This window comes from Anas acuta, chromosome 2 (genome assembly GCF_963932015.1).
Source record: "Anas acuta chromosome 2, bAnaAcu1.1, whole genome shotgun sequence".
NCBI lineage: Eukaryota > Metazoa > Chordata > Aves > Anseriformes > Anatidae > Anas > Anas acuta.
Genome location: NC_088980.1, coordinates 79,314,162 through 79,328,629, shown reverse-complemented (window position 1 = coordinate 79,328,629; position 14,468 = coordinate 79,314,162). Strand labels below are relative to the sequence as shown.

General features: G+C 43.4%; 1 protein-coding gene across 1 annotated transcript in view; it reads right to left on the bottom strand.

The window, feature by feature from the left end:
- Positions 1-848: 848 nt before the first annotated feature.
- The window catches only part of PHLPP1 (PH domain and leucine rich repeat protein phosphatase 1), a 128,454-nt gene continuing 114,834 nt past the window's right edge, over positions 849-14,468 (bottom strand). The window contains exons 13-17 of the mRNA XM_068670903.1: positions 12,044-12,174; positions 8,505-8,609; positions 7,336-7,530; positions 4,882-5,110; positions 849-2,924 (exon numbers count right to left, since the gene is read on the bottom strand). Of these exons, the coding sequence (XP_068527004.1) occupies positions 1,797-2,924; positions 4,882-5,110; positions 7,336-7,530; positions 8,505-8,609; positions 12,044-12,174 (1,788 nt within the window). The 3' untranslated portion in view covers positions 849-1,796. The remainder of the gene's footprint in view (positions 2,925-4,881; positions 5,111-7,335; positions 7,531-8,504; positions 8,610-12,043; positions 12,175-14,468) is intronic.

Sequence of the window (14,468 nt, the reverse complement as noted above, 5' to 3'; positions counted from 1 at the left end):
TCAAACCATCTATTTTTGTGTTTGTTCCTCTGCTGTTATTGTTTCAGAAGAATCTCAGCACCTCCTATCAATGACAATCCTGCTCTGACTTGGCTGTTGCATCCTGGAACAGAGTAAGGACAACTGCCTGTTACCATAGCCCGCCCCCAAAATACAGACCAAATGTTATGAAGGAACAGGACACTGTGGTAATCAGGCACTAATTCAGCTTTTTAGAGACCGACAAGGAAAATGAAGCAATTGGTTGGAGGCAATACTGAGAAAGGGTGTGGGTCCCTTCCCAGAGGAAGGAGCGAAACACACCCTTCTGCTACCAAAGTCAAGCTGCCATCAAGCTCATGTTCATTTAACATGTTCAACCACGTCTTAGTTTATGTAGGTAGCTTTGAGTTCACTTTTCCACCTTCTCTTTACCTTTTTCCTCTTCTGTCCAAACCCAATGTTTTCCTCCTCCCTTTTGTTAGCCCACATCATCCCCTCATCATTTCTACCCTCAGCCACTCGGTCCCAGTGGCGGAGTCAGAGCACCGCTCCTCTTCAATCTTCTGGCATTGTCAATACCACGGTGAAGGGCAAATCAATAGTGCTGAATTCATACCAAGAAAGAAAAAAAGTATGTTAATTCCTCGGTGTTTAGCATCTTTTAAAGAGCATTTGATATTTGGAGCAACTGTTGGGTGAACTGCTTACTAAAAATTCTAGGAGTACACGTGAGCTTCTGCAGTTACTGTAAAAATGCACACCAAGTTGAAAAAGTTTTAACACTTTGCAGTTTAAGCAGACTGCAGCATGCTGATGAACCACAGCAAGCTGTTTGAAAGCTGCTAGTCAGACAAAAGCAGACGCTGTTTGTAAATTTCATATTTATTATAACAAAAATTATGACATGTTCATTTGTGCATTCGGCTTTAATATAACTCTTGGTATGTAAATGTTCTACAGCAAATGAGCTCTATACAATCATGCTGGTTGTGGCAGCAATAAGGAACACAAATAAAACATGTCTGCAAAAGTAAGGAAAGAAAGAGACCAGAGGAAAAAGTGGGTTTCTTTCAATGGCCTATACCACCTAAACTCTAGCTAACTTGTACGCAGTCACTCAGTCCATTATGTTTAATGACCATGGCCCAAAGAGTTGCTTAAGAAAAAGGTCAGTTTTTCAGGTTGTGTCCTTAATGCCAAGGCTACAAAACATGTAAGCATCACTATACAACACTGAGCTATTTACAGTAGTTTCCCAATCAACTGTTCTCTCAGAGAAAATTAGTGAGTCTCAGTGACTTAAGTCACCTGAAAGAGTAAAGCAACTCCTAGGAGTTAGTCTCCATATTCTACAAATGTCTATCATTTTCAAGACCAAAAAAAGCCTTTTCTCTCAAAGAAATACAGTATTACAATATTACTTAAATCATTTAGCACTGGCTACTGCCCTGCTTTTCAAACAAAACAAACAAGCCATTTTAAAAAATATTACATCATCATCTGTTTCTCAGCAATATATTAAACCTTTTTATTATTTTTATTATTTTTTGTTTTTGTTTTTTTGTTTTTACACTTGATATGTTAAGGGAATATTAACTATTTTAAACTTTACTGGTAAAGCGTCTCTAGAAGAAAAGTCCATGAATATTAAACCTAAGAAAACTGAAAAGCCGCAGTTATCTGTAGTGGCAGGATACGGAAGAGGAAGTGTATAAAGGAAAAGGAGAAGGAAAACCCCTGCTGTAGCGTGAGCCCACTGGGTCCCGCACTCAAGTCTCCTTGTTTGTTAGTTGAACTGCGAGCAGTAGAGTGGGTCATAGTGGTGTATCGTAATAGTCTGCCAGGTGGTCCATCTGATACTGCCGCTGCTGCTGCTGCTGTTGCTGCTGCTGCTGCTGCTCCTGGTGCTGTTTCATGATCTCCTTGACCTCTTCTTCGAGCTCTGGGGGGATGATGAACTGGTCATCCGGATCGGGCTGTGCCGGAGCAGCAAAGTACCCCCCTGTTTTTCTGAGAGGTGCATCCGTTGCGACTTCGATCAAGTTATGGCTCCTCTCCTGCGGCGCCACAGAGCCGTTGCCCCGCCGGCGCCCTATCGTGCCTGTGGCAGAATACTCAGCTTTCCTGGGAAGGCCGGGCTCATCCTCGTTGGCACTGATGACGATACCTTCGTCGCTGGCTTCCACAGGCACTTGGAGGAGCTGCTTCTCCTTCGCTCGGCTGCAGTGGATGTCCACCTCCACCTCCACGCGGCTGCCGTTGGTGAACACCCCCTCGATGGGCTCCTCGTCGTCGCTGTCAAGGCCGTTGTCGGAGAAGGCGCTGGAGAAAGTGGCGCTGGAGAGCTGCCGCTGGAAGGAGTTGGAGAGGCAGACGGGGTGCAGCATGCAGCGCTGCTCCCCGGGGTAGGCCGGGCTGTTCTCGTTCATGGCTACCTGCGGAGGCTCGTCGGAGGCCGTGGACCCCACCTCGCTGCTCATCTCAGAGGTGGAGATCTCACTGCTGATCTCGGAGGCCATGCCGCTGCTTGAGGACGGCATCCCGAGAGCATCCGCCGGCCTGTCCTTGATGACCACGTTGACGGACTGGGGGAAGATGCCGGGGCTGGGGGGCGGCACCCCATTAAGCTCGCAGCAGCAGAAGCTGTCCTCCGTCACGTTGAGCTGCACCACAACGGCGCTGATGCTGTCGTTGCAGCCGTAACTCTGGGCCAAAGTGCAAAGCTTCTTCGCAGCTGCCAGCGCATCAGGCACGTTTCTGACCGCTTCCACTGCCTCATCCATCGAGAGGCTGTCCCACAGCCCCTTGCTCCCCAGGATGAAGAACTCATCTTGCGGAGTTAAGGTGATGGACTGGACGTGAGGACGCGGCACGACGCTCGGGTGGAGGAAGGTGTACCCCAGGATTCTTGTTGAATCCGTCACACCATTCACTTTGCCATCCTGAAACGAGAGAGGAAGCAAAACTGAAAACAAGGCAGACAAAGACACGTGGCACTCACATCTCCTCTGTGTGTTTTACCAGTGTCTGTTCTGCAGTACCCCCAAACACAGCCATTTACAGGTAAGAAAATGGAAAAGAGGTGGCTTGTAAGACAGTGACAGAGCTGGGATTAGAACACGGCAATGGCTGGTTTCCAGTCTTGCACTGAGCCTCCTACACCCTACTGATTTGTCATCAGCATCACCTATCCAGACCAACAAAGCAGAAGCCTGCAACAAAGAAGCATCTATTCTGCTTCTGCAGCTGTGGGAGCCAACTGGACTAATGTTTTACCCATGAGTCAGACTTATCCCTCCTCCACCCACGATATCTGGCTTGATACAGGGCAAAGTCACACGCAGCCCCATTTGATATAGGGGCAGGTCATGCAGTTATGACTCTTCTCTTGCAGCTGCAACAATTGTAGGTTTCATCTTGGCTCATCACTCTGGAAACAAAAGTTCATTTAAAAAAAAAAAAAAAGGCTTTAAATGAAGCATGCAAGTCAAATGCAGCAGAGAGCAAGTCTGCATTTCTCAGTCAGCTGCACTGTAGTGAAATGCTTTACATGCCCCAATTACTTACTATGCTTCCACTTAGATATGACATTTCCAAGGGGAGGAGGAGTAATATCTGAAGGGAAAACACCAGTAAAAATGGGCATATTTGAGAAGTAAATCCCCTGCACATCCAAATCCCAGGCTCCTGTCCTGGTTAGATTCTGAGCTGCCAGAATAAGCAGAGCAAGCATCTGAAACAGCAGGTCTGGTTATCTGTCAGCCTGCTGGGGATAGCTGCAGCCTACTAATTGTGTGCTGGAGACCAACAACAAAGGTGAGGATTTATGCTCATTTGGTCCAGCTGATGACAGCAGTGGTTATTATACAGAAAAAAAAAATAAAAGAAAAAAAACGCAAAACCACAGAAAAGCAAACCAAGAGTAAAAAAAGCTTCCCCTTTAAAACCACTCAAAAGAAAAAAAAACCTTGTCGGCTTGTTAACTTCCCCATTAGGAGCCTGACAGAAGTGATAAGCCATCAACATGCATGAAATCAGTGAGTCATCTTAAGAGTCTGTGCAGAAATTTCCCTCTTCCTTTGCAGAACATAACGAGCGTGCCTCAGTGATGCACACCATGTTGGAGTGACTCCCTTCTAGCTTGTCACATTTGAGATTCCAATCACCACCTTCTCCTGGCAAGATTAATAGGCACACGATTTATTACACGCAGACAAACCTCCTCATGGGTGTAGAGCAGTGAGCATTCTGCCCTTTCCTCCCCCATTAAGGGGATACAATATTTATCTGCTCCTATGCATGTGTCACACGAGGCAAAGCACAGCTGACAGCAGTGGCTTTAAGCTTGTAGGAAGGGAGCAAATAGCTTCCTCCTCTCTCGTGGCCCTTCAGCTGAGCATAGGACGGGTTTTCCTTCGGGGCAACTGCTCTCTTCAAGAGCGGTCTGCCAGAGGACAGTTCTGAGAACACAGGAGCTCAGACAGCAAAGTCATCCTGCCAGGATTAAGAAGTCTCCCAGGGGAAGGACAGCACTGAGAGTGCTCAGCCCTCATCTTTCTGGATTGGAGGGGCTCTTCATGACAGCGCCAACACAGCAGTTACTCCCCACAACAGGAGGAGGGCCTCAGCTTTCCTGTTTCACCACAGCACGCTCACAGCTGCTCAGGCTCTGAAGCTAACTGAAATCTAGCTTGGTAATGGGACGGAAAAACAAGTTGATTGCATGATATGAATCACCTTGAAAGGAAAAGTGCTACTCTGGAACCCATGCTGGTAACAGCACCTCTTAGAGGTTTCTAATACAGATGTGTAATTTCATATACCACCATGCAAATGTCCTCAAAGGAAGCTGCAGCTTGCAGCAGTCCTCCTTTCACATCAACGTCTGAGTTCTCTAACCTCTGTGATAATGGCCTTATGCTGCTTAATCCTCTTCAGCTCTTCTTCACAACTCATCGCGTAACACCTGGACAAAGACAGAGGTTTCCCATTCCGGCAGAGAACTGTTTGGCACTTCCCCACATTTGCTGAGGTTAACGTGAAGCATCCGCCAGGGTCCATGGGATCGTGTTTTATATGGCAAAGAACAGCAGAGCCTCCAAGTTTTTGTCCAGCTGTTCCAAGTTTCCTGGAATTTAAACAAAACAAGGATTGTTCTTTAATTGAAAAACAAGTGTTATGGGTACTAAGGAGAAACAACTGCTGTTCTGCAACTGCAAGCACTCGGGGCATTGACTCTGCCGGATCACTGGGACAGAAACAAACGTCTTCACTGAAGGCTGCAACACGATAGCAACGCTGCAGAGTAATCACGTACAACTCTCAGGCAGTGCGCTATTTACAGCAAGATGCAGATACTCAAATCTACTCAATTTTAGAAAGAAAAATCTCTGCACTTGTACGAGTCACACAGTCAGCGCTCTTTCTCTACGTCTTCAAGGAGTCTGATTTAAAGGTCAGCTGGAGGGAAGCAAAGAGGGTTAGAGAAGTATTGAAGGCTATTAAGTGAGTACAGGTAGGGCTTAAAAAGGGGGTCATATTATCCAGACAGAGCTTTGGCTCCTGAAGCTAAATATTTTTACTATTCCGAACAGTAATTTTAACTATAGAAATTCCAGTTTTGAGCAAAAATAGACGTTGGAGGTTTATTGTTTTGTGATGCCTTCAGAATAATGCTTTTAAAGTATCAATGACCAAAAAAACCCACAGTAGCTGTTAATTCCACTAAAGGGCGGCAGACTTTTCATTTATCATGTAAAACAGGTTCTTTGAAATATTTAAGTTTGGTGTTTTAGCAGGGGTCACAGCAAAAACAAAAGCAAAAAAATGGATGAAACTAAAGTTCTCAGAATCTTGTCATTAGAATGTACACTTATTTTGATACTATTTGTTTTATTTGTTTAACTTGAAATGGGACTGTGAAGAAAATTCTGTCATTCCCAGTTTCTTGTTTATCAGGGCCTCTTCCTACAGTAATTACGGACTAGAGCAATCAGAAAGCTGATTACAGGGGCTACTAAAATTTACATTAAGGCTAGGTATAGCTTGCAACAAGTTTTCATTCAAAACGGTGTGGAAATAATGCACAACTCAACTTGTACCAAGGCTTCAATATGCTTTTCTATTTTTTAAAGGCACTTCAAGAATGTCACACAGTATCTGTAGTAATTCCTCAAGGAAGGGTTACATGCAAGTAGAATGAGTATTATTTCTGTTTCTCTAAGGGAGTGATTAGCTTATTTTGACTTGAAACTCCCCTCCCACTCCCCTTTAAATGCAGTGTGTTTTTTTCCCAGGAATACCACATTCCTGTGAAAGTCCACAAGTAGTAAAAACCAGCCAAACAGTCAGTACTTTAGATATGTAAATTTATATCATTTTTGATGATTTTAAGTATATGGCAACCTTCTTCTCAGCTACTAGTCTAACCAAGGCACTAAGTAATTATGAGAAATAGGCTTTTTATTTCCTCTTGTGTGTGTAAGGTTCAATACCATCCCAATGCTTCTCTTTCCCAGTATCAGAGTTGGAATATTTTCCTTTCCAAAGCTGCAGCCATTGAACGACTCGTGATCCTACTTTCAACTTGATCTATTTCCTTCATCTCTGAGCTGCTTATTTGCTTTCTCCTTCGTTTCCCTGACCTCTGTTCGCTTTCGTTCACTTCCCTTCATACTCCTTCCTCACTCAGTGTCTCCCCAGGCACAATTTCTTGTTCTGTCAAGAACAGCACGCGTACACCCAGATCTCCAAACCACCACACATAGCTGCTATTACACTTACAGCTATTGTATCACAATCTCTTTGGATGAGTCTTGCACAAATAATATTCTAAGGTCAAAGGAATGACATGAAACAGACATTTTTCAGGAAGCCAGAAAATATAGTTTTAAATATTTGCGTGGCCTTAAATAACCTGAATCGGTACAGAAAAAAACAGCAAGGATCAGCCCAGGCTTTGCAGGGAAGAGTAATAAGGGAAGTTTAGAAGATGATCAAGAAATTCAAACTGCTGTCTTGGCTACTGCAAATTCTGAGTCATAAGACTTAAAGAAGATACCAGATAAGAGTGAAACCACTCAGACAAAAACATTCAGTGATTTTGAGGACGCTTTTTTTGTTAGCTGTTTAGATAGGTGGGAAAGGATTGGGATTTTTCTTCTCACAGCTGAAAGCAACAGAGGGCAATTTTCACAAAGCAAGCAATAAAAGAATAGACAATTGCCAGATACCAAGGCTTGCCCCCTCCACTCCCATTTTTAAAGCAAGAAAAGAGCAAGTGCCCAACCTGAAAGCAGACTGCCCAGGAAGCATACACGAGGTTAAAAAATTTGCTTCAGATCCAAGACTCACCTCTGCATAACGATGAAGGTGTTGATCATGTATTCCTCTTCATTTTTTGTCTTCTGTAGCTCTTCTGCCAAGATGTCACTCATGGTGCACTGCAGGAGATAGGGCACCTCCACATTGCGGTCACCGTCGAACACGCCATAAAGCGCCTCCCTGTTGTCACAGAAGTTATTGGCCGAGAGCGCTGCCACGCACAGCCTGGTAAAGACAAGCAGGAGAACATCAAGATTGTTATCCAGTACTGATTTCTCATATTATTGAGGAAAAACAAGAGGTGCAGCCTGGTCTGAGAGCCAGTTTTAACCAACTCTGTTCAAAGGTCTTCAAAAATGCTTTCTGAGCTGTGGAGAGGAGTCAGGCCCACCAAGCAGTGTAAAACGTGGAAAGAATTGTGCTGGAAGTTCAAGCCAAGCCCTAAGGAATCTTCCTCCTTTTTCAGTGTGTGAACAAATCTATTTGTAGAGAAAGGGGAACAAGCTTAGGGGTGAAAAGTATGCCCAGAACAACAGCAGCTGAGGGGCACTTGCCCCTCCAAGAGCCGTCGTTACGATTGAACGTGCTGATGACCAAAGTTGAGTTAAATTACTTAACAGTAGGCAAAAGTTTGCTGGCACTTGCTAGGGAAACCTAGGTAGCCGAGGATTTCTGAAGAGGTATTTAGGGAACAAAGAAAGATTCATCACTTTGCCAGCAGCACAGAGACTAGCAGACTCTGGGTACATTATTTGTCAAGTGCTGCCTTAGTCACAGAAGCTCCACATACTATGAATATTCAGAGTTTTGGCCATTCTGCCTCTTCCTTTAGTATCTCCGCTTTGCTTGGTAAACATCCTTTAGCTGAAGATAAAGAAGCTTTGCAAAGAGGAAAATGCTTTTAAACACTCGGATCTTTTGCAAGCACTGGAGGCTCGCACAGACAAAATGTGTCGGTTACACTTGTATCTTAGCAACATTCCTAACAAAGAAAAAAGTTGAGAGCCAGGCAGGGGCCCAGTATACAAATATAGAGTCATGGCATGGCCTCTGCCTTTGTGAGGCCCAAAACCTCCCCAAACTTTGACTGAAAAAAAAAAAAAAAAAAAAAAAAGGGTTTCTTTGTATCAGCAGAGAGGCGCACTCTGCTGCTAGGATTGCTAGGATGCTTGTATAATGAAACCAACGCCAGGTCTTACTTGTTCTTAACTCCTGATGCTTCTGTGTAACCATGACTCCACACTGCTGGAGCTCCTGAAGCATCACCAGCCGAGGGCTGGTCGATCTTGAAACAACGGATATTGCTGTAAGGAGAAACGAAAAGGGAAAGGTGCATGGGATTAACGCACGGACATGATCCAGCATAAAACGTAAAGATAGAAAAGAGAGAGGCTTTTTAATTCCTTCCAGTTCTTTAGCAACACATTCAAAAGCAGGACACCCAAAGTGGTTTACTTTTATGTGCCTGTACACAAAGAACAAAAAAGCAATAAATAACAGCCTCTATGAGGGTGTCAGCTGCACTCTTTTGCTTACCCAGCTTTTCTTCTCCCTTCCCTCACCCCTGAGCTATTTATTTCCACCCTGGCCCAGGGGGAATACAAGGCAAATTTGTCACTGACTTGATGGAAGCCGGTATGGGGAGTGATTTTCTAACATCTCCCTCCCACCCATGTTAGGAATAAGTCTCTGGGCTCTTTTCTTTATACTCAAATGAAACCTACTGCATGAGCCACACCAAATTAAAAAAAAAAAAAGTCTTCAGAAACAGCAACATGTAGTAACAGACTTCCAAGCAAATGCCCACGAGTCAGACACCAGCTCTATCCTGGGGCTGCTCGGACTTGCAAGAGCAGGCCTGCAGTCCAGGCAGCCAGCACGGCCCTTCTGCAATTTTGCAGTCCAGTTTTTGCCGAGGCCCTTGATCCTCTACCCTCCAATTTACTACCAACATAGCCTTTAGGCTGAATTTCAAATATCTCACACGGCACAGCAAAGACTTAAAAAGGGACCAACCCTATCTGTTTATGTGCTTCTCTTCTCTCCCTGCCAGAGCAGGGCTATGATGACCTCCCCTGCGCTCCCCTCTGCTCTCTTCCAAAGGCAGTGAAAGCAAGCTCCCCACACGCTGCAGGAACTTCAAAGGCACCCAAACCTTTCATGAACCGAATGAATCATAAAAGGACACAGGCAGAAAGGTCTAACTGCTCACTCCAAGGATTCATTTTTCCTCTGTGCAACCCCCCCCACCTGACCTGAACACACCATCAAGTCTTTTCCGCATTTCACAGCTTTCCTCAGACAACCTGAAGAACTGTCACATCCAGACTGATTTCTTTTCATGCTAATAGTCAAGACGTACATCAGCGAGGGCACATTACAAGCAAACAAATTACATAAATCATGCTGGAACCGTTGGTGTTTCAAGCCCTTGGATTTGCAGCCCTCTGTGAGACAAATATAAAGACGACACCTCACCAAGAGCATTACAAAAGAAGTTTGAATCAAACTGGAAACCTGGATCTGTTCTCAAGTAGCAGAGGTTTTAAATTTGTCATGCAAAATCCTGCATACACAAGCAAAGACACTTTCTTCACAGGCTTCTTGTACAAGGCGTTTATCCTCCAGGGCAAAGGAACTTGGATCAAAAGGGTTTTTTCTGTTTCTTTTTTAACTGGGTTGACTGACCCCTTGTTCCTGGGCAGGTCAAGGACCCGGAGATGTCTCAACACTTCCCAGCAGTGAATAAAGCTACCTCAACAGATCGCCTTCAGCTTCCTCAGTGGTACAGTTACACTACTAGACCAAGCACCCAGAAACACGATATCCAGCAGTACATCCTATACAAGGAAGATGGGCTAGGGCTTCCGTACTGCATGGGTTACTTTCCTCCTCATTTATGATGTTATAATGGAACCAGATGCTCTTTCCTAAAAAAATCACAGTAGCTAGCAACCCCAGATTTTCCTTTTCTCATTATAATTGCTACCGAAATTCTTACACCCTATAAATCACTTGGCAACATCCTCGTCAGCATGCAAGCCTCCCTTAAGACCTCCACAGATATGAAAAAAAGCAAGCATGCATGACAGGACTCTTCTCAGCAGAACAGAGGCTACATATTAACCTACTACCTGCTTAAATCCTGCCAGGGCACAGATGGAGAGCTGCCTTTCACACGCAGGAGGAAGATATAAAAAGCACCAAGTGCACAAGTATTTTTGTGCCTGCCACAAAAGGAAATGTAAGGAGCATCTCCTTCCTCACAGTCAGTTGTGGCAGCACACTGTGGAAGTCACTGTAGTGTATCAGTAGAGACAACCACTAAGAAGTCCTGAAGGACACCTGATATGTCTGAACACAGCTAAAGAGCATTTACAAGGAGGACAATAGACCTGAAATCATGTGAGTAAATTATTTAAAAAAAAACAAAACAACAACACCATGTATAAGAAGAAAGTTTTCTGTGAAATGTCAATGCAAATACAGCATGCCACTGGGCCACACTATTCTTCTACTACTTAGGACTTAAATTTGTACAATACTGCTATGAGGCATGAAGCCTGAATATTGAATGGGCAAGAGATTAGTTTGCCTGCCTTGTCTGCTCGTCATACACATGAAAAGCTGATCTTTTTTCACTTTAAGCTCAGGTGCCACTCAGTTTTCATTTTATATATATAAGACATGCTACAAATCAGAGCAGCATTACACACTGCTTCTTCAGGAAGGTTTCCTACACACAATCAGCAGCTCTTAAAAAAGACGAACACCCCTCTTGATTTTTTTTTCCTCCTCGTATGCTGTGAAACAGACTCTTGCTTTTTATCTGTAAAAACTCATTATTCACATTTCCATTTAAATTTTATAATATCCATTGATTCAAGCTAAAAGCAAACTCATGCCAAGATTCCCTTGCTGTCACAACAGATGAGATTTAATACTTCAGTGCTGGATCTTAACCATTTAAAAGCAAACCACATGAAGCAACTGCTCAGCCCTTCGAAGGCTGTCAGCCCTTCTTGGAATCATTCCGTATTTAAGCATCAAAGGGACTCAGAATGAAACTCAGAGCTGGTGCAGTTCTCTCCAGGAAACAAGAAAGGCTTAAGGCAGCACCACTATCCACAGATTATCTGTTTTACTGCAGCAATATCACAAGACACTACAGGAGGCAGCAGAAGACGCTTGGTGCATTTCAGTTATGGATGGCACTTGAGCCATAGAGCAGGAAACAAACAGGCACACAGGAAGGAAACAGAGCATCTCAAAGCTAGGTAACTGGCTTTGCTGCAAGCAGAGTGGGAGATGCAAGCCTTCAGGACAGGTTTTAATAAGCAAAAAAAAAAAAAAAGGACAAAAGCAGAGAGGTTTGATTGATAACAAAAAATGTTATGTGAAGAGGTAACAAGGATCACAGTGAATGAAATTCACAGATGAACGTAACAAAAATTTCACAGATGAACATAAGAAAAACACTTAATAAGCAGCTATTGGCATCTCAACAGACTGGCCCAACAGACCCCTTCAGGAGTCACAGCTGAAAGCAACCGCACTGAAGTAGGTTAGTCATGCTCTTAATGAGGCTGAGTATTAATTTCTGAACTACACAGTCTTATTGTTTGATCCACTGTCAACAAGGAGTCACATGTCTTAAGGAAAATGACACTTGTGTATATTGTCACATATTAATGATGGGAGTCATTCTGCAGCCCCTCTACTCTGTAAGTTAACTTACTTCAGCAGCTCCAGGGTTTTGTGATCCAAGGCTAATCTGGGATTTCCAGTCAGGTCCAGCTCTTGCAGTTTTGGAGGCAGGTTTTCAGGCAATGTGATTTCACTCAGCTCGTTGCAGCTTAGATCCACGCACTGCAAAAAGAAAGCAACTAAATAAGCAAGAGAATTCAGATGTCATTAAGATCAAACTGTGATTAAATGCAGCAATGCACGTTTCATGAATAAGGGAGCCTGCAGCCAAGACCTAAAATTACTCATTTAAGTAAGTGGTTCTTCATTGGCATTAAGCCTTCTTCACAGATGTCTGGGACACCTAGAAATATGTTCATCCCATTTCCATTTCTAGCCAGGTGTAATCATGCTGCAAAACCAGAAAGGTTTGTCTGCTCTTTGCAGACAGAAAGATGGTCACTATTTTCATTAACAAATAAGTATTAAAGGAAAAAAGTTACTAATGAAAACAGTTGCCAGCTTTTTAACAGATAAAGGAAACAGAAAAAATGAGGCTAGGGATTCTAAGACACTATCACAGCAGTCCCTCCTCTGAAGTCCATATAAACACCGTAAGTATGAACACACTCAGGAATTTGATGCTTACTGAGGGGTATCAAAAATAAGCACTTATGAATGCATAGGGCGGGGAGGACTAGAAGGAGGAAAAGGAAAGAAATATCAGAGCAGTCTTCAACATGGTTTTGATCTGTATCATCTTAGAAGGATTCATATTTAAATCTGAATTAAAATAAGTAAAAAAAAAAAAAAAAAAACTAAAGCTGAAGTATTTCAGAAAAAAATGCGAAATGGAACCAGCAGAAAAACATGCTGGCTACCCTCCAGCTAAGCACAAATTAGCTAGAGTGCCCTAGAGTGACAAAATCCCAAGCCAAACATAGTTAAAGCTGCATATCCGGACGAAAGTCAGTACACAAAACCACGGCATTTTAGAACAGAACCAACTCTTCAAACCCTATTAGAGGACCACAGGTGTATCACATACCAAAAACGGTAAAAAAAAAAAAAAAAAAAAAAAGAGCATAAGAGCATGCGCCACTTGATATTTAACTGAGGACAGAAGAAATATCCACACCCTTCACAAAGGAGTTCCTTATTTTCAGCCTTAGGGTAGGTTGAGGAAGGGAGAACAACTTTTTTGGCTGCATGCTTTGACCAATACGTGATTTCCATTGATACAAGCAAGAGACTTTCATTTTTCTATGTATACTCAAAGATAACGGGTCCTGAGCTGGAGGAAGACATAAGATAACCTGGTAAAATTTGGAAAAGAGAAATCTAATGCTTGATTAGATATATGCAAAGCAGATAATGACCGCATCTTGAACCCCGAAGTTGTCTGCTACGGAGGCCCCATTATCTAGGAAGAACAAACTGCTGACATTACCTAAGCCTGATAAAGAAATCAGAATTTAAATCCATCATACAAACTAAACAGTAGACAGCTTAACAGAAGACTTATGCCAGCGAGTTGTTTTTCTCCTGCACTACTCCTTGCTGCTTCCAGAGAGGCAGTAATTACTTCTCAGATTAACGAAGCTAGCAGCAGGTCTTGCTGGGTTCAACACCCCAGTGCCACTGCAAATTTGTTGGAACACTGGAATAAGGAGCACCAAAAACAGTGAAATCATCTCATTGATCTCAGGAGATGCCCAATGTGCTGAAGGCAGCAACAGTCTAAAGCAGATCCCTTGGTACCAGGGAATAGTTTATTCATCAGATCAGGGTTTCTCAGATTTCATTTGTGCTGCTTGAAGAATAGGTTAGCAGGGACTTTCTGCATATCTATGTTAAATTTAGTCCTTATTCTACTCCCCAGGCAAGCAGGAAAACCTATTTCCTAACCGGTCCTGATTTCCTTGTGCGTCATTTTAATGTAAGCTGGCTAGCCCCACCCGGGCAGCACCAGAAGAACAAATGCAACTGCACACAGGACACAGACCAGGTGCTGGCCATAATTTAATATTCAGCACTTGCTCACACTGCATTTATGGCGTTGCAACTGTCCTGGCCGTAGCTGACAGAGGCTTGAGCTATCTCCAGCTGAGACTGGAGGTGGGCATAACGAAACTCACCTAACAGGAGAGAAACTATCAAACACTGAGAGCTTCAGCCTTGAGATGCTATTGCTGCCAGATCTTCCTGGTTCACTTCGTACCCTCAATAATCTTTTAACACACAAGAAGGTACACAAAATGGTAGCCTCTTCAAAATTCAATTTTAGGGAAAAAAATAAAAATGTTTTATCAAGTTATCTCAGGGATATCTGCTGGGCTTTTTAATGCACAGAACACCACAGAACTTCTGTAACCTTAACAGTAGTGCGTAAATAAAATCAGCTTAGAGAACTGTATCACTAAAATGACCTTGTGTTTGGAAATCCTGAAGTTACTCTAAGTACAAAAGCATCATCT